At 33.3% G+C, this 19434-nt stretch overlaps 1 protein-coding gene across 2 annotated transcripts; it reads right to left on the bottom strand.

Annotated features, from left to right (window-relative positions):
• Positions 1-9413: 9413 nt before the first annotated feature.
• Positions 9414-19208, bottom strand: LOC109156906 (FKBP12-interacting protein of 37 kDa). Of its 2 annotated transcripts, none has more exons than XM_019304799.1 (14): positions 19089-19208; positions 18965-19007; positions 18813-18874; positions 15958-16025; positions 15804-15840; positions 15075-15162; positions 14778-14842; positions 14591-14668; positions 13899-13946; positions 12993-13046; positions 11368-11529; positions 11069-11138; positions 10628-10683; positions 9414-9766 (listed from the first exon to the last, which is right to left on the bottom strand). In XM_019304799.1, the coding sequence occupies exons 1-14, from the start codon at positions 19113-19115 to the stop codon at positions 9566-9568; spliced, it is 1059 nt and encodes a 352-aa protein (XP_019160344.1). In that variant the 5' UTR covers positions 19116-19208; the 3' UTR covers positions 9414-9565. The 2 variants fall into 2 exon arrangements, with proteins under 2 accessions (XP_019160344.1, XP_019160343.1); XM_019304798.1 differs by having other exon boundaries at positions 18965-19010; positions 19089-19198.
• Between the last annotated feature and the right edge of the window lie 226 nt (positions 19209-19434).

Here is a 19434-nt window from a genome sequence, read left to right as displayed (position 1 = left end):
ACATCAGAGGTGAGGGTTTTTGTCACTTTTCCCCCAATCTCTGTTTTCTCCCCAACTCTTAGCTTCCTAATTTTGTTTTATTTACGATATACTAAATTTACAGTTGAAGAATAGAAAGATTTTAGCTTTTGATTTCGGGTGATCCATCAATTTAATGGGTCGACGTCGGCTAATCAAAACCACCGTAGCGGGTGCAAGTAGGGATTTAATAAGTCTTCTGCCGGTAGAGGTAAAGCACAGAATTTTGGAGTGTTTTCCCATCCGTGACGTCGCCAGAACTGCTCTACTCTCAACCCACTGGAATGATGTTTGGTTGCAGCATGGGAGTCTTGCGTTCGATTGTGACTTCACATATAGTGTCGAACAGGGCCACGGTGATGAAGGCAAAACTCTCTTTGACATAATAAATAATATTCTCCTTTCCCGTGCTGGACCGGTTAAGAAATTTACTCTACAGATTGGTAATTATTATCCTGTGCAGCAGTCTGATTTCAATAGGTTGTGTCTTTTTCTATCAAGAAATGGTGTGGAGGAGCTTAACATACGTCTTTTTAATTGTGGAGAGGATGAATATAAGCTGCCATATTGTATACTCTCGTGCCGGACAATTAAGCAATTGAGTGTTGAAGGTCCCTTTATTGATTTGCCCGTAAATAATGTTGGTGCCATATTTTCCAATGTCACTTCATTATTTTTCCAGGATGTTGAATTTAGACACACTGTTAATGGAACTGCCTCTAGTATTAGTATTCCTAACCTTGAGAAGCTGGCTTTCCAATTTTGTGGAATTTATTAATCCCTCCACAAAATTGGAAAGCCAGCTTCTCAAGGTTAGGAATACTAATACTAGAGGCAGTTCCATTAACAGTGTGTCTAAATTCAACATCCTGGAAAAATAATGAAGTGACATTGGAAAATATGGCACCAACATTATTTACGGGCAAATCAATAAAGGGACCATCGACACTCAATTGTTTAATTGTCCGGCACGAGAGTATACAAAATGGCCAGCTTATATTCATCCTCTCCACAATTAAAAAGACGTATGTTAAGCTCCTCCACACCATTTCTTGATAGAAAAAGACACAACCTATTGAAATCAGACTGCCGCACAGAATAATAATTACCAATTTGTAGAGTAAATTTCTTAACTGGTCCAGCACGAGAAAGGAGAATATTATTTATTATGTCAAAGAGAGTTCTACCTTCATCACCGTGACCCTGTTCGACACTATATGTGAAGTCACAATCGAACGCAAGACTCCCGTGCTGCAACCAAACATCATTCCAGTGGGTTGAGAGTAGAGCAATTCTGGCGACGTCTCGGATGGGCAAACACTCCAAAATTCTGTGCTTTACCTCTACCGGCGGAAGCCTTATTAAATCCCTACTTGCACCCGCTACGGTGGTTTTGATTAGCCGACGTCGACCCATTAAATTGATGGATCACCCGAAATCAAAAGTTAAAATCCTTCAATTCTTCAACTGTAAATTTAGTATATCGTAAATAAAACGAAATTAGGAAGCTAAGAGTTGGGGAGAAAACAGAGATTGGGGGAAAAGTGACAGAAACCCTCACCTTTGATGTTTGGTTTGGTTTGGGCATTTGCGAGTTAGAAAAGACGAAGGGAAATAGAATGCTATTCCTCTAGAAGATTAGCCGTAGAGCAGAGTAGCACACGCCAGACGGAAAAGACTAATGTTGGTCGCTGGTGGAGCTGAGTGGAGACTGGAGAATCGCGGTGGAGAGTGGAGAGTGAGAGACGGCTGAGTCGCAGGGCTGAAGGGCGAAGGCTGAAAATTTTTTGGGTCATTTTAGTTTTAAAGATTTTACATTATTTATTTATTTAAAATATAGTTAATCGATAGTTTTGAACCAAATAAGCTGTTAACTGAAATTTTATAAAATTTTTAGTTATTACTTATTAATCGAATCAAATCATCACCCTCAAGTTTGACATTGATCAAGTGTTTGGAGATGAATTCTTAGACTTTTGATTACATTTTTTCATGACCGACAAACACGTGTGCAACTGAGAAATTACTTGATTGGGAGTTTGACAAAGATTTTCATTCATAAGTGGTTGGGAAAATAGTCGCACATATTTTGCTTAATCATTGTTACATAAAAAAAGAGTCAAAAAGTCAACAAAAAACTTCAATCAACAGCATACTATTCGTTCCTTCTAAAAGATAAATAATTAGAAAATTACCATTAATTGTTTATTACATAAAATTTTGATGTATGCAAACATGTGAGCTTGTGAAAAGTGATTTCATGAGTTGTTGTCTTGGAGGAATAGTTTCTAGTTATAAAATATATTGTATGTTAATCACTAGATATGCAATGCGCAAGTTCTTTAATAAGCTAGCTAACCTATATAGGAGACACTGGTAATATTAGAATCTTTTTTTATTGTTGTATGTGGTAATGTTTTAATTACAAATACATTTCGTTAATTTATTATATTCATAAATTATATTTAAGTTTTTTATGAAATTATGATTTTATTCATATTCCTTATGAAACTAATGTTTTCTAGTATTAAAATGGGTTTTAAAATTAAACAAAACTAATTTTTGAGCATATAGAACAAATCAAAATTTTTTTTTTAATATTTAATTTAAAACAAAACAAACCATTTTATTAACAAAAAAATTAGATATAATAATGTGTTGGCATTCCTTTAAAAACTAAAATAACAACTCATAGAAGGTGAATAAACTCCTTCCTTATAAGCGGCATGAAGTGACTTTTCCAAGTGGGTGGTAATGGGTTGGAGCTTCAATGGAAGCGGTATTGACTCGTTGGGTTTCAGTAGGTTGAGAAAATATATATATATATATATATATATATATATATATATATATATATATATATATATATATATGAACAGATACTACATGTAACAGGGTCAATAGTACTTAAAAAGAAAAAAGAAAAGAAAAAAACATCCTTCCTTACAAGATATATGAACAAAGAGTCAAATAATGTATGTACTTTTAAACTTTTATGACACCTCTTTTAAATTAAAATTTGCATACAAAATCTTAAATTGATATTTTATTAGTTATGTCTGTGTATAATTTGAATCTTATTAAAGATTTTTGGTAGAACATTTATTGTTTGATATAAAATTAATTGAAATTATTAATTATACGTATTAAAATTTCTAAAGTTTGCATATTAAAATACAACGACAGTAATAAAAACTATTGTATGCATACATTCATAAAAACAATAGGATTGAAATTTTCAATAATATATAAAAAAAAAAGTACTATTATTATTTTTTTGAAAGCTACTGACTCAATTACATTGTAATATCTGTTCATCTAGACTTTCTCCACTGAAGCTCAATCTCATAATCTCCCATATAGGAGAGTCACTACATGTCATCTGAGCACAAGATACTATTATTATTGGTGTTGAGATTTTAATTACTATATTACTCGCATAGTATTTTAATATGCTAACATTAGATCTTTTAATACAATTAATAATGTTTTCAAAAAAAATTACAATTAATAATTTTAATTATTTTATATCAAATAATAAATTTTCTGCTAGAAATGTTTAATAAGATTCAAATTATATACAACATTAACTAATAAAAAATTAATTTAAAATTTTGTATGCAAATTTAAATTTAACAGAGGTGCCATTTCAAAGTTTAAAAGTACATGGATTCGACTTTTTGTTAATGTATCTTGTAAAGAAGTGGTTTATTCCCCATCTATAAATTGTTATTTTGCTTCTTAAAGGAAGGCCAACACGTTATTATCTCGTTTCTTTTTGTTAATAAAATGATTTGTTTTTAAAATTAAATATTAAAAAAAAAATCAATTTTTTCTATATGCTCAATTACTAATTTTGTTTCATTTTTAAAACCCATTTTAATACTAAAAAATTAGTTTCAGAAGGAATATGAAAAAAATCATAATTTCATTAAAAAAAAATTAGATATAGTTTTTTTTTTTTTTTTGAATGCTACTAGCTCTATTACATTGTAGTATCTGTTCATATACTTTCTCAACCTACTGAAACACAAAGAGCTAATAATGCCTCCACTAAGGCTCGAACTCGCAACCTTCCAAATGGAAGTCCAACCCGGATATAGTTTATAAATATAATAAATTAGGAATTGTATTTGTAATTAAAACACAACCACAACAAAATGAAGAATCTAATGTATTACTAGTGTTTCCTTTATAGGTTAACTAGCTTATTAAAGAATTTCCATATCTAATGATCAACATCTAACATATTCTATACCTAAAAACTATTCTTCAATGACAACAACTCGTGAACAATAAAATATTATATCAATTTTTTATGCACTAAACCATTAATGGGGATTGTGCAATTATTTTTCTTTTAGAAGAAAACAATAAAATATTATTGATTAAAGTTTTTTGTTGACTTTTTTGACTTTTTTTATGCAAGAAGGATTAAGTTAAATATGCCTGACTATTTGCCCAACCACTTAGACATAGAAATCTTTGTCAAAATTCCAATGAAGTCCATCCTTAGTTGCACATGTGTTTGCCGGTCATGGAAAGATATGATCAATATGTAAGATTTTCCCTAATAATATATATTGTATATTTGATTGCTGTAATTTGGGGCAAACAAATAATACCCGGAGTATTCGGGTTGTCGAACCACAGAGAGGTGGGGTACTAATCACTAGCTACTAGGTTACTCATATGAAACTAGTCCGAACAAAACTTGAAGGTTGATTGATTGCATAAAATAACAAGCAGAATAAAATAAGTAGCAAGGTTTTGTAGACAATAGAGCAAAATAGGATTCTTGGGGTCACAATGTTTAATCACCTAGTGCCAATTAACGTTTGTAATATTTGGTTTGGAATTAAGATTTGTATGGGAATGCAAAGTGGAATCGAATTACTCCCGTAATCTCTATTCCTAGTGAATTTCCACTCCCATGGCTTAAACACCCAATAAGATCAAAGATCAGCATTCAATTATTCCTAATTACTACCATCTCCCGATGAGCAATAATCTAGAATAAATTTCCCCTAATAAGTTCCCCTTTCCCAAGGACCAACCATTAGGTGCAATCGTGTGTGCCCTAATTTATGCCCCAACTCCCATTGGTGACACAAACATGACTGTGAAGCTAGTAATTTAGGCCTTTAACTACCAACAACAACATATTAAAACAAGATTGCAACACAAATCATAAAACCAAACATAAATATATTAAGAAATTAACGAACTAGGCACATAGGTTCATAAACAAGTTCACCCAAAAATCCCTAAGGAATTTAGCCGAGCATGGCTAAATTATACATAGCAAATATGAATAAAGGATTACAAATCATCAGAAGAGTACAAGAATTAACCAAGCGATTCTCCCAAATCTCCCTGGCTTCCTCCTTGCTTCCAAAGACGACTTGAGCCTCTTGATTTCTCTCTTTCTTGTCTACAAAGAACTCTAAAAATCTCTCGGTGTGTTTTTTAGGGTTGAGGAAGGAGGGATTTTATAGTAGGTATAAAGTTGAGACGAAATAGGAATCTGGTACAAAATTGGACTCAAATTGGACTCAAATATCTCGCGACTTCGTGCTGCGCCCGACGCGTCGAGACCTGCTGCGCCCGACGCGTCGAGCCAATTCTCCACGCGTCGAGACCTGCTGGTCTCGACTTCTGATGCTACTGGAAATTTTCGACGCGTCGAGCCTTTGGCTCGACGCGTCGAGTCCTCTGGGCCCCGAACTTGTCCAAAATTGCTCAAAACTCATCCTTGAACTTCCCTTGCTCATATCTTTGACCTAAAATGGTTCAAAAACACTAACAAACACCGTAAAACATTCAAAACAAGTGTGAACCATAATTAAATGATAATAGCAAGGAAAACATGTATTAAATAAGCAAAATGAAAGAGCTTAATTACTGTGATGATTCAAAATAACCATAAAAACAAGAACAGATGTGCTAACATCAATATTATATATTAGGGTCTTAATTAAGTGGTGCAAGTTGACTAGGCTTATTAAGTGGTCTGGTTAGACTGAATAACTAGAAATTGTTAGTCAACCAGACTCTCTGCCTAATATAAACCTGGATTGATGGGATACAGGTCTAAGGATTAGATAACACATTCAGTTACAGTACTCAGACTGCTCAGTAGACACCAATACACCATCTAGGGTTGTGAGTCTAGTCTGAGGCAAAACATAGCTAACAGTTTACCGTTAAGAGGCAACACAACAGGAACATCAACTGTGGTTGGAGATCAACACGGCTATCGCTTCCGCTCATACGAGGTCAGATCTCTCGTATACTAATATTCAGTATAGTTAGACTATTATTTAGATCTAACACAATAGTCTAAGAATTCATCTCCAAACACCTCAACTTCAAACTTGAGAGTGAGGCTCACAATTCTTGTCGTCTTGTGCATAGATGTAGTAACCCTATGCAAGCAAAATTCACATTTTATGAAAAACAAAAAATAACCGACCTATGGATATATTTGTTGAGTTAAACTGTCCTTTCAGACCTAAAAATAAAACATTTCAAATTTTTGGTACTTCTAATGGCCAATTATGCCATCTTGAAATTCTTCGAAGTTATTATGATAATGTGATTGTTTGGAATCCACTCGTGGAAAAATATAATCTATGCATCTTCCACCACCAAACATTACTTGCTATTCATGCGAGTGCAATAACAATTGGTTTGGGTTTTGTTATGATTTGGTTGAGAAGGACTAAAGTTTTTAGTATTATATGCATGGAGAATGCTAACCATGTGGTTGAGATTTTAAAGGTAAGCATGCCCACATGGGATAACATAAGTGACATGGGCACTTGTACACTTTTATTAATTTCTTGACTGATGATCAAGTATATTTATGTGGGTCAATGCATTGGATTCGAAAGGTTAAGACTAATCACAACAGTATTACAAGAAATACGATTTTTTATTTTATGTGCATGTGTAGAGCTTCCATGGGATGGAATTACCTTAAACGTTGGCTACATATATATCCACATAAAATGCATGTCGTAGCATACATGGGATTATTGCCAATTGTTTTGGATGAAGTTATGAAAGTTTCTATATGGAAAATGATAAAGTATGGTAGTGTAGAGTCATGGAACGAACAAATTTGTATTTATTGTTCCCAGACCAAGTCGTCGTGTTGTGGATTTAAGAGGAATGGTAAGATTTTAAGTATGAGGAGAAATGAGGATTTGTACAATTATAACTCCATAACATAAAGATTCAACTTTTTTTTAGACAACCTGTATTCTCAATTTGCCAATTCTGGATGCGGCTCTATGCTACTCCTTATTTGGAAAATTTAGCTTTTATTGATAAGGGTCCTACGTTTTCTTATATTGCTACTGCAAAAGATCGAACACATTGTAGCAAATAAGTTCTTCTATAGTAGCAATATCAGAAAACTCAAGACCCTTATCAATAAAAACTAAAGTTTTTAAATAAGAAGTTGCATAGAACGACAATCAGAATTGGCGAACTATCAATACATGTTGTCTGAACAAGGTGTATCGTTCTGCTATGGGCTTAAAATGGTAGAAATCCACATTTATCCTCATACTTAAAATCTCATCATTTCTCTTAAATTCACACCTCGGTCACCCGATCAGGGAACAATAAGTACAAATTTATTCGTTCATAACTCATTACCATACTCTGTCATTGTCCATATAGAAATTCCTTAGCTTCATCCAAAACAATAGCCAATGATCCCATGTATACCGCAACTTGCATTTTATGTGGATATGTAGCCAACATTATAGGTAACTCAATCTCATGGAAGCTCTCCTCAGGCACATCAATAATACAATCTTATTTCTTACAATATTGTTGTTATTAATCTTAACATTTCCAATCCAATGCAGTAACCCACTTAAATATACTTACCATTAGTCAAGAAATTAAAGCGCTCAAGTACCTTGTCACTTATGTTCCCCCATGTGTATGTGCTTACCTTTAAAAATTTAAACCACATGCTTATCATTCTCCATGCATATAATACTAACTACTTTATAGTACTTCTCAATCGAATCATAACTAAACACAAATCAATGACCATTTTAACAAGAATAGCAAGTAATGTTTGACCGTGGAATATACAAATCAGATACTACTTACGTATGTAGAGAGTTTCATAGCAAAGATAATCATCAATTGATTTTGTAATTACGACTAGCATTACGCTAGTAATAGTTCACGTAATAGCCATCATCAGAATCATGTAGCTGCTGTTACGAGGTTCATTACTCACGTAAAAGGCCTCATAACACAGAGAAATCCGAGAACTATAAAGGGGAGAGTTAAAATTTTCAAATGAGCTTTTGTTATTTTTAGGTTTCTCCTTAGACTTGCCTTGAAGTTCATTTTCCTTTTCAAATTTCAAACACTTTTAGCTTTTAATACTTGTTAATATATTATAGACCTACTGAAAAGGTGAATGTTGATCAAACTAAAGGAAAAAACTTTTAAAAAAAAAATGTGTTAATTTAAACAAAACAACATTGTTTTGGACCATGTTCCACGGTATAATTTTCTCTATGTTGCCTAACATTTAACATATTTCTCATAGTATATACTATTAAATAAGAAGAAATTAGAAATACCTAATACATGTCCCCGTAAATTTATTAATGTTGAATAAGAAAATTTAAATTTTTTTCTATAATTATACTATGGATTGAGATTAATCCACCTTATATTGTGAGCCTGATCCAAAAATTGTCTACAATTAAAAAATTGTATTAAATTAATAAATTAATGCAAACACATAATATGAATGTTAATTTAGACTAAAGTCCACAATGCAAGGTGAACCTTGATCCATGGTATAACTTTCCATAGTGTCCATAATCAGGCCTAGGGGTGTAAATGAAGCCGCTCGGTCAAAGCTCGGCTCGAGCTCGGTCAAAATCGAGCTCAAGCGGTTCGTTTATCAAACAAGTCGAGCTCAAGCTCAAATATTCTAGGCTCGTGACTCGTCGAGCTGCTCACTAGCCATAATTAAATAAATAGATAAATATTATATATATGGTAGGGATCAATGACTACTATTGCCTTGTAATTAAAGTAGAGTGTCACTTGTTTTGAGTGTTTGGAGTCTTTAAACATTAAAGTTTAGACTTTTTAATTTTTTAAAGTTTTTATTATTTATGTATGGATAAAACAATGTTTATTATTAATTGAAATATGAATTCAAATAGGTCAAAATCAAGCTGCTCGAGCGGCTCAAAAAATTACCGAGCCGAGCTCGAGCATCATTTTTCGAGCTCGAGCTCGAGCCAACCCATGCCCGAGCTCAGCTCGCCTCGTTTACACCCCTAATCAGGCCACAACCTTTGTAAGTTATCGCTTCTTAGGACCATATGTTGATCATGGCATTTTAAGGAGAAAAAATTATAAGAAAGATCCAAACATCAGAATTTTTACTAAGAATTAAGGAAACTATCTGTGCAAAAACGGAATAATTCACATAGTACAAAACAGAATGAGGGGAGAATTGAATATAATTCCTAATACAAAAACCGGCGGCCTATGAATCCTCCGATGGTGCTTCAGTAGTTAACCCTCCTTCATTGGTGGCAATTTTATCATCAGAAGAGAGCTCATTCTTCTCCTCTGTAATGATGGGTTTCTCATGTGGCTCTTCCTTGACACCTTTTTGCTCCAACTCTTTATTTATCCTTCTAATTTCCATATCCTTCTCTTCCAGCTTCTCTTGCAACATAAACACCTGCAACCATATTTAAATGCGTTTGTAAATTTGAAGGTGATGATTGGTTATTAAGCTCCAAAATTCATTCTTTCGTAACTCAGATCCTCTAAATTCGTTATGTAGCAATGCTTCAGAACTCGGTCACATTCTTGAAATATCAGGGAAGAAAATGAATCAGAAGACAAATCCAGTGTTTCACGTCAAGCTAGATAATGGCATGACTCAAGTCCTTTCACTAATTTGTGGATTGTAAGAGAAAGGATTAGTCTATGATGTCAGTATAGCGAACCTTTAAAACACACTATATTCATAAATCATATGTCACTGCTCTGTATAACAGTCTGATAAACTCACCAAGTGACTACTAAAAGCTAAAGTCACTGCCAAAAATGGGCAAATTATACTTGGATCATGGTCCACGTTGCAAGGTGAACCACTAAAAGCTAAACTCTGACACGTTCATGGCAAATTATTTTGTGGACCCGGGTCCAAAATGCACAATTTACATATTGAATGTTCACAATTTACATACTGAATGTTCACAATTTTGTAAAAGGTAAATTGTGAACATTCAGTATGTAAATTGTGTATTTTGGACCTGAGTCCACCTTGCAAGGTGGACCCTGGTCCATGGTATAACAACTGCACATTCATTCATAAGACCAACTTCAAATTCATCATAGAACAGGATAATATTTTATTGGCACATCACAATAAAAAATAAAATATTAAAAAAAATGCATCTAAGTAAAATAACTGCTATAAAGTATAAGCAGGAGGCATTACTACTATGTTAGGCATGAAAAGTTCCCCTAGCCCAGTGCTTCTACAGTTCTACATAAAAACAGAAATAATACATAATTGAAGAGGGGGAATTACCATTTCATTTGATATTTCAACATCATTAGTCAGTCCCTCTACTTGTTTGCATAATCCTGCAACCGATAACAGAAGACAAACAAATAAACCATACATCGTAGGATTCAAAATCCAAATTAGAAAGCTAACAACTACGACATTCAGGGAACATATAAATAGAAATGGCGAATTTGATTCTTGCACACACTATCAAAAAGATTTCTAGCAACATCTTTCTATGGCTCTCTACACCCTTACAATTCATACACCAATGAAATTATTGATGTAAACTGCTTTTCTCAGCAGAACATCCGAAATAGGTTGCAGAACAAGAGATGTAACTAACATGACCATAAAGCAGTACTCACCTGTGCAAAAGATACAGCAAAATAAAAATAAAAAATAAAATAAAATATCTTACAACTCTACATACTAGTCAGAAAACCATAGAAGAATACAAACCTTCAAAGTGACCTTTGAGTTCTGCATTCTGTGATTTCTGCAAAGCTAGTTTCATTGCCAATTCATGCATCTGCAAATGAAGGCAATGAAATAAGTATCAACAACAAAACATGTATCTACAATTTCCAAAAAAACGGAGGTGTCTACAATTTTAAGCAAAAAACAAAAGTTGTTCTTTTTAAAATCCATTTTTAATCAGTATATATGTTGAAAAATGCAAGGCTATTAATTTTAGAACAAATAATAATTCATTCTTCTAGTAGGAAAAAGGCAGAATTTATACAAATAATTGTAAATACCTTCCCCTCATTAGCTTGATTACCAATCTCCTCATTTTCCTCCTGTAGAGTCCTGCATTTGGCCATTAACATCTTCCCCATCTTGCTTTGCGGGGTAAAATTGACAGCAGCAATATTATCTTGCAACTCCTTGACCTTTTTATCCTTCTCTTCTACCAAATTCTGCAGTAGCAAGAGACATTACTAATCTATAACAAAATCATCAGAAAAAACAATAAAGAGTATCAAGAGACATGTCAACAATAAAACTTTCTAGAACAGAATAAAGAAATGTTATTCCTCAGTTCATTCATTTGAAAAAAAAAATACAAAATAAAGACAATATAAAAACAAATGGAGAGACAGTTACACAAGTTATAAGATCAATTTAGAATTACTTTAGATCCCAGTTCGGGATCCCATAAACATGTGCCTGACAGATGATCAGATACATCTCGGTATATGTCAATTTTTCCTCACGTATCAAACTAATCACAGGCTAAACCCAAAATCAAAGGCTTTTTCAGTAAATTAAAATAAAATAAAACAGGTAGAAAGGTACTGCTGAGGGGCTATACAACCACATATATCAAAAATCACAATGGAAAAACTATCTATTGAGCTAGCTACCTGTTCCTCCTTTTACCTTCCCACCTGAGGAATAGGAAAACACAAAATAAAGATATGATACTTCCATAGTGGAGGGAATAGGGCAATAATGTGTATTTTTTACAAATAAGGTAAGAAAAGAACTCTAGAATTTAGGCCTGGAATGTTTGAGTTTCTCATTTTTCATTTATCTTACTTGACCTACACTAGTGGTAATTTCCAGATCACCCCCTGGACAGTGGTTGAGGGGAATCTGCTTTTCCTACCGAATTACCAAAGCATAAAAATATCCATTGTACATTCCAGAAAAAAAAAAAAAAAAAAAGGAAACATTATTATGTCAAGGTCCTCAGTTCAGGCTGTCCTGAAATATATGTCCACTCTTTTCCAGGAAAGAGAGATGCTCTTTATTTTTTAATATCCACTAAAATAGTAAAATTACAGAACACTGAGGAATCACATGGAACCCACTTTTAGACTTTCCAAAACCAATTCTCTACTTATTATCTCCAAAAATAATAATAATAATAATAATAATAATAATAATAATAAATAAAACTGCCCTCTATCTTTTCAACTAAAAATTGTATATCTCCAACTCAACTTCTACTTATTGTAATAGGCAAATGAAAGTTTAATTAATAGAAAAACCAAGGGGTGTCGACCCTTATAAAGCTATGAAGAGGCTCATTGGGGTATACAGGCCTCAAAAAATCTATAAACAACATATCAGCAAACTCTATGTAGGCTTTTCTATCCAGTATCCACCCACAGAGAAGGGTATGAATTCATGGATCTTTTAATGCTCACTTAATACCCACACCAATTAAGCTAGTACAATCAATTTTGAAATGCATACGAATCGACAGAAATACTCACAAGTCATCCACACTGATCCACTACAATGACAAAAAGGAGTATTGAGGAATATTTAGGATGCATAAAAATGGAAAAACCATATGTGCACAACAGGAATGGTAAAGTGACACATTCTACATTCTTGACCAGTAATAATACAATGAACATAGAGAATGAACCTTCAGGCGTGTGAACTCTTCATGAATAGCTGGATCTAACAATAGTTTCCTTGCCTGCCAATTATAACAAAGAAAGAGAACTTCAAATTGAGAGTCAGAAAAGAGAACAAAAAGGAATGTAAGAGAAAGTGAAACCAAAATAAAAGGAAAAAGGAATTAGGTACATAGATAGATACAAAATAGTGAGCTACAAACAGAGGAGCCACAAAAGAGAACTATAGAACGTGAAGGGGGGGACTAGATTCAATTTCAATGAAAGCCAAAAGAACACTCCACGGAAATGTAATGTCCTTATGTGCATACCCTCACAATGAGACTTAAGTGTTGCATTTTGCATCATGCATGAGATCGATCATCAATTTATAGAGAAGGTTGTTTATAGAGAGTGAGAAAGACATATTTCATCATGTTCAATAGAAGGGTAGTTAGTAGTAAATTCTAGAGATTTGACAATAATAAAGCAGATTCTGGGAAAAGCAGTGGTCTATTTGGTTGGAACCTTTTTTTTTTGTGAAACGGTGTACAAAGCAGTAAAAGCTTATCATGGATTGCAAACCTTTTACATAAATTGGAAGGATTTAAGCAATTTGAGTCTTCTCTTCCCTTTCCTTTCAAATCTGTTGCTTTTCAGAAAATTTCTTGTCCTATGCATTGCAGTTTTTTACTTTCTTTATAGAATTTTTACTTTACCAATAAAAGGAAGCCATAACATCCAATATTTTACTAAAGAATAGATAGAATACAAGCAATGGAAGAAAGATTTAAGAAAAAATACTGCTCCAAGGTTACTACTTCAGGAAGGAAAAGAATAAACAAACTGAACATTTCAAGATGTATTTGTTGTGTTCCTTTCTTTATAAAACATACTCCTAATAAATCTATGTATTGGATAAATAAAGTGCATACCTGCATGGATGGTGGTTTAAGTTGAGCTCTTAGGTCACGAACTGCAGACTAGGATAATCATGACAAAAAAAGAAGAAAAAAGAGAGAAAGGGTTAGACTACAAAGAAGACCAATAGCATTTAAATCATGAAATTTACTCAACAAGTAAGCACATAAAACATAATAATACAGCGCGAAAAACCCTCCCCAAAAGGTCATTTCTTTTGCTTACTTAGTGCTTCCAAGAAGTTGGCTTGCTGGGAGCAAGGCACAACCTACAGATAGCCAGTTGGTCTTTTCTCAATATGAACACCCAGAAATTTTCTTCCCGCTATAATATGGACAAAACCCTCACAATGGCTAGAAGAAATAATGCCCCCCATCCTAAGCTAACATCTATTTTAGATTTTAATCAATGGGGCACATCTTCAGAAACATTAAGGCTGCATTTACTTCAATTATCCAGTTTTCCAATTCTCCAAAATGTCATTATATACATATACACACATACATACATACACACACACACACACACACATAATATTGGCACTCCATTCGTGTCTGTTTCCATAAACCAAACATGTAAAAGTGTAAAACAGTAAAAGTCATAGTACTATCTAGGTATTTGATACCCTTTCAATTTTGATATCCATAGTCAAACCAAATACCTCCCTTGTGTATCATAATATACAAGGGTACAGAACATTTCTTACCTTCAACTCAGCTATCTCTTGATCTCGTTTTGCAATATTTACTATAAAGGCAGCTTCTTTTTTCTTAGCTTTCTCCAGCTGATGGTAAAGCCATGGAAATAAAAACAAATGAAGGAAAATTAGTATGGTAAAACTACAAGAACAAAAAGTACTAAGGAATGAAAATAACTTATGATCAAAACAAAACCTGTTCCCGTAACAACTCCTCGGATGACCTTAGGTTTTGAAGATAGTTTATCACAATTTTTGGTTCTGTAAGGAAACAAGTCAAATGAATAATTTGAAACTATTAACTATTTAAAGGAAACCTAATCCACACACATAAAAACCTGCTAATATGGATACCAGATCTAGCTATTCCAGCAATCAATGGATATATGCCAATTCATGACAATTAAAAAACTAGAAAAAAAAAAAAAAAAAAAAAAAAAACAAGTTTACACAAAAATAAGACATTAGAGAACATTTTAAAATATACACAAACCAGGGGTTGTTCCAGAAGGCATGAAAGATTCCTTCTGAAATGAAGAATGCCACTTCAGTATTTCAGACTTTGCAGCTTCAAGTTCTGACTACAACATACATCAGAAGCCCATTAACATTTGAAATGTAGAAGGAAACAGAAATGGTCACCAATAAAGTTCTAGCCATTTCATAATACATTGCTAAGATAATACAAGAGGACAATTAAATGATGGAAGTCTTCAACTCTTCTAGGTTCACAATTATAATAATGCAATGCAGTTTTTTAAAGAACTTTGAACATCATTTGACCAAGTATTTGAGGATTACTGGAGAAAAAAACAAAAAACAAAAAACAAAAAAAAAAACAAAAAACAAAAAACAAAAACAAAAAAAAAAAAAAACAAAAAAAAAAAAAAAACAAAAACAAAAACAAAGGAGTGACAAGTAAACATCCCGGGAAGACTTCAAACCATAAGCTTAACTTTATGAGAGCTTTTCAAATGCAGTCAAAGTTCAACTTGGAATCGCTGGTGAAAAATATCAAGTTATCAACCTAGCAGAAGATTTTTCAAAATAAGCTAGAAATAGCAGATTCAAAGTCATTGGCTAATACTAGAAGTTGGATTGATAATAGAGCCCATTAGCAAACACTCGTCAGATAGACAATAAAGATTAGTACATATTAAGCAACCATAGATCTGATATGGATTAAAAATGTAAATTCAACAATATCTCCAATAGTGCACACCTGACATGTTGCAAGGGTTTCTTTACAGTCCTTAAGACTGCAAAAGTCAAGGACAAAAATTATAAATATTAGTGGTTTCAATTCAAAAGTTACTTGTTTCAAAAAAAAAAAATAATCAAAAGTTACTAAATGCATATTAAGACACTAGTAATACCTCTCACGAAGAGACAAAATAGTCCCCGTTGCAGCACCAGGAGCAGTTTCTTCCACTTTTATGTTTCCCTAAATTTTTAATGAAGGAAATACATCAATTATTGCATAAGTAAATTCAAAATTCAAGCTGCACCCTTCCAAGCACTAAAAAATAGGGCTAGTAAGAGTGTGAAAGTTTGGACAAAGTGATAAGAAAAGGATGCCAAGGCATGAAAGTTTGATGTGAAGCATATTAGGGAAATGGACAGCTTATAGCAGCATCAATTGTGCCACCATCTTTCATTATGTCAGCAATTGTAAAACATAATAAAAGAAAACTACAGAATTTGTGAAAAGGTGATACTTGTTCAAAAAAACATATCAGTTTTGTTCCCTTAGTAAAATAAAACTTAAACTGCATATAAAAGTATTAGAAATATAATTCATAAGACGCATAACAGTAGGAGAATTTGCAAAAACAAAAATTCCTATTCATTTTAGCAATCCACAAACTATTGTAACACTCTCCTCAAACTCAAGGTAGTCAAAGCTCGAGCTTTAAACTGGAACTCCTAATACCTCTAGGATTCCCTAAACTTGAGTTTGGGCAAACAATAGACTTAACTAGTCAAACACCTCAGAAGTGAATTTTATAGCTGGATTTCAAGCTTGAACACTCACTAAGTCAAGCACAGCAACATGTGTATATTCATTAAATTGAGCTCAAACACCCACATCACCAGCTTGGTATGACATACACATATTTAATTATTTACAGCCATAGCTCCTAGCGACATAGTCTTCTACTCATCACACCTTTCATTTTAATCTAATCCGCCACTTTTTCAAACATATATTGGGATCTTAGCATTTTTTATAAGTAGCTTTCTTAGCCTTCCCACCTTCTATTTCCTATTCCTACCAAGTTATCATTCCTTCAAATAAAAGCATCCATAACTTTACACTTGATAGGTGTAAACCATTTTATTGATGCTTTATATGCCTTATTATTAATAGCCTTTAGGATGAAGTCATTTCTAATATGGTCCTTTCTTCTACTTCCACACTGCCATCACATCACAGCTACCATCAATCATGGAGACTATGTTCAAATGCATTTTCTAGGCATATGTGTAGCAAACAGTCTCATGTAGTCTTTTATGTAATATGTGTGCTTGTACATCCGTTCTATCATCTATCACTGAGGCAAAAACAAAATTGATTGAACATTTGTCTATGTCAATTATAGCAGTAAAGGACTAAAGGAGTATGGTTTTCCTCCTTTTCAAACACCAGAAATTGTGCTTCATGCCTTCATAATTTTTTTCTTTTATGAAAAGTGATGCTGCATACATATGCATTAATGCATTATAGCTCTAAGAGACCAAAGAATGATCCCTTTTTCTAATGCCATCTGCAAGACCTATCTTGGGATTCAATTATTTGCTTTTTCTTGACATCTTGAGAATTTTTCATCAGTCTCCTAATAGGATTAAGTATATCCTAATACAACTTCTTGGCATAGAGCCAAATATTACAATATCACTTTTACCTAAGTAACTTTTTCTGAGAGTTTCAAAATATAATGTGAATTTAAGTCAACTTTAGCATAGAAATAATATATTTTGAACTTATTGAATATTTCTTACTCTTGGTTATGTTTGGAATGCCAAAGCAATACCAATTATGAATCAATATTAATTAGCAAGTCTATTGATGAATGAAAACAATACTCAGTACATTATTCTATAGTTGCTACTGCTATTACTTCATACTTCATTTTGAACAAAAATGTCAGCATTGGGTCTTTGGTACCTATCCTTGTCTTTAACAAACCAATGATAAATGACAAGAATAATGGAGCATAGAGACAAACATGAAAACACTCATAAGCATAAAATTGAGTTTAAACCAAGCCCTATTGAAGAATTATATACACGATTTAAAAGCTGAGCAAGTTTAACTGGTTTTTTTTTGAAAGGAAGTTTAACTGATTTATTATTGCATCTTCCTCCAGATATCAGGAAAGATCAAAATGCAATTAACTAAATTCAATAATATGGCACATTAGAAAGTAGGCAAGTGCATGGTTGAAAAAATCGCTAGGCAGCGCCCGGGGGGAGCCTAGACGCCCATTATTTTTTTTATTTTTATATTTTTAAAAAATTTGTTTAAATTTTTAAATTTTTTAAGACTTGATAAATTATAAACTATTTAATACTTTAATAGTTAATACTAAAATATTAAATATCAACCTAAAAACATCTAGAGTTTGAACAATTTAGGGTTATTTCATTCAAAACGACATCGTTTTGAGTGAAATAACCCATTAAAAAAACAGGAACAATAGTTGATTGGCTGACTAGGCGGCCGCCTAAACCACCAATTATGGTGATACGCTAGGTGGCCGGCCGGCGTCTAGACGCGATTTTTGCAACACTGGGCAAGTGCAAGCAAGATAACCAGCACTTGGGTATAGAAATCCATTATAAACACACTACACAATTTCTAAACCTCTTAAGGATTTTATACTGTTTCTTGCTAAACCTACAACCCCCATGGTCCTTAAACCCCTACCCACTTGCCCCAGTTCATACAGATGACACTGGCACTTCAGACTGCTGGAATCATGAACTGCCAATTGTACAACCACAACCAAACAGTTAAAAAGTTCCCAGTGAAAATCACCTGGTAATAATCACCAGGAATTATAAAATCAGTACCTCCAAATAACTTTTGAGGCATCATTGATGCTTACATCAATAATCCAGATAAAGCACAATATAAAGGGATTATATGCACACAATACAGCAGAAATGCATAATATTTAGCACTGCTAAAAAAGGTAAATGACAAAATATAGGGGGGAAAAAAAACCTTCTTGGAGCCAAAAAGATCCTCTTCATCATCATCAAGCTCTCCAAAGCTTCTCTTAGTCCCTATCACCAGATTCTTCTCATTAACGAATACAGCGTATGCATACATTAAATGAAGAAAATAAAAATAAAAAATAAAATAAAATAATAAACCTGAACGCCGGGATCCAGTGAAATCACCGCCAAAATCATCGTCCTGCTAGTTTAAAAAAATTAAGGACAGGAAGTACAGAGAGAAGTAGAAGAGATGAAGTTCAAATAGAGAGAGATAACTTACATCATCGAGATGGTTAGGAGAAGCCATTGGATGTGATTTGAACGGACTTGAGTTGAACTTGAAACCCTAAATTTGGTTCGAGATACGAATGGCTTTCTCTTCCAGTCTAGAGGGAAAACTGGAAAAGGGGAGGGTCGAAAGAAGAACCGGGTTGATAATGCTTTCAGATAGACCGGTTAATTACCCGGTTCAGATCCTAATCGTTTTTAACGTTTAAGCACCTCATATCCATATACTAGTTTTTACTTTTTACAAGTGCATACCGCGATAATATGGGGTGTGATTGAGGGAAAGTGACTCATTCATCTTAATCAAAGGTTAAGAGTTTAATCTTTGGTTTTGGGTA

Source organism: Ipomoea nil, unplaced genomic scaffold (genome assembly GCF_001879475.1).
Source record: "Ipomoea nil cultivar Tokyo-kokei standard unplaced genomic scaffold, Asagao_1.1 scaffold2759, whole genome shotgun sequence".
NCBI classification, from domain to species: domain Eukaryota; kingdom Viridiplantae; phylum Streptophyta; class Magnoliopsida; order Solanales; family Convolvulaceae; genus Ipomoea; species Ipomoea nil.
This window is presented reverse-complemented; position numbering and strand designations above follow the sequence as displayed.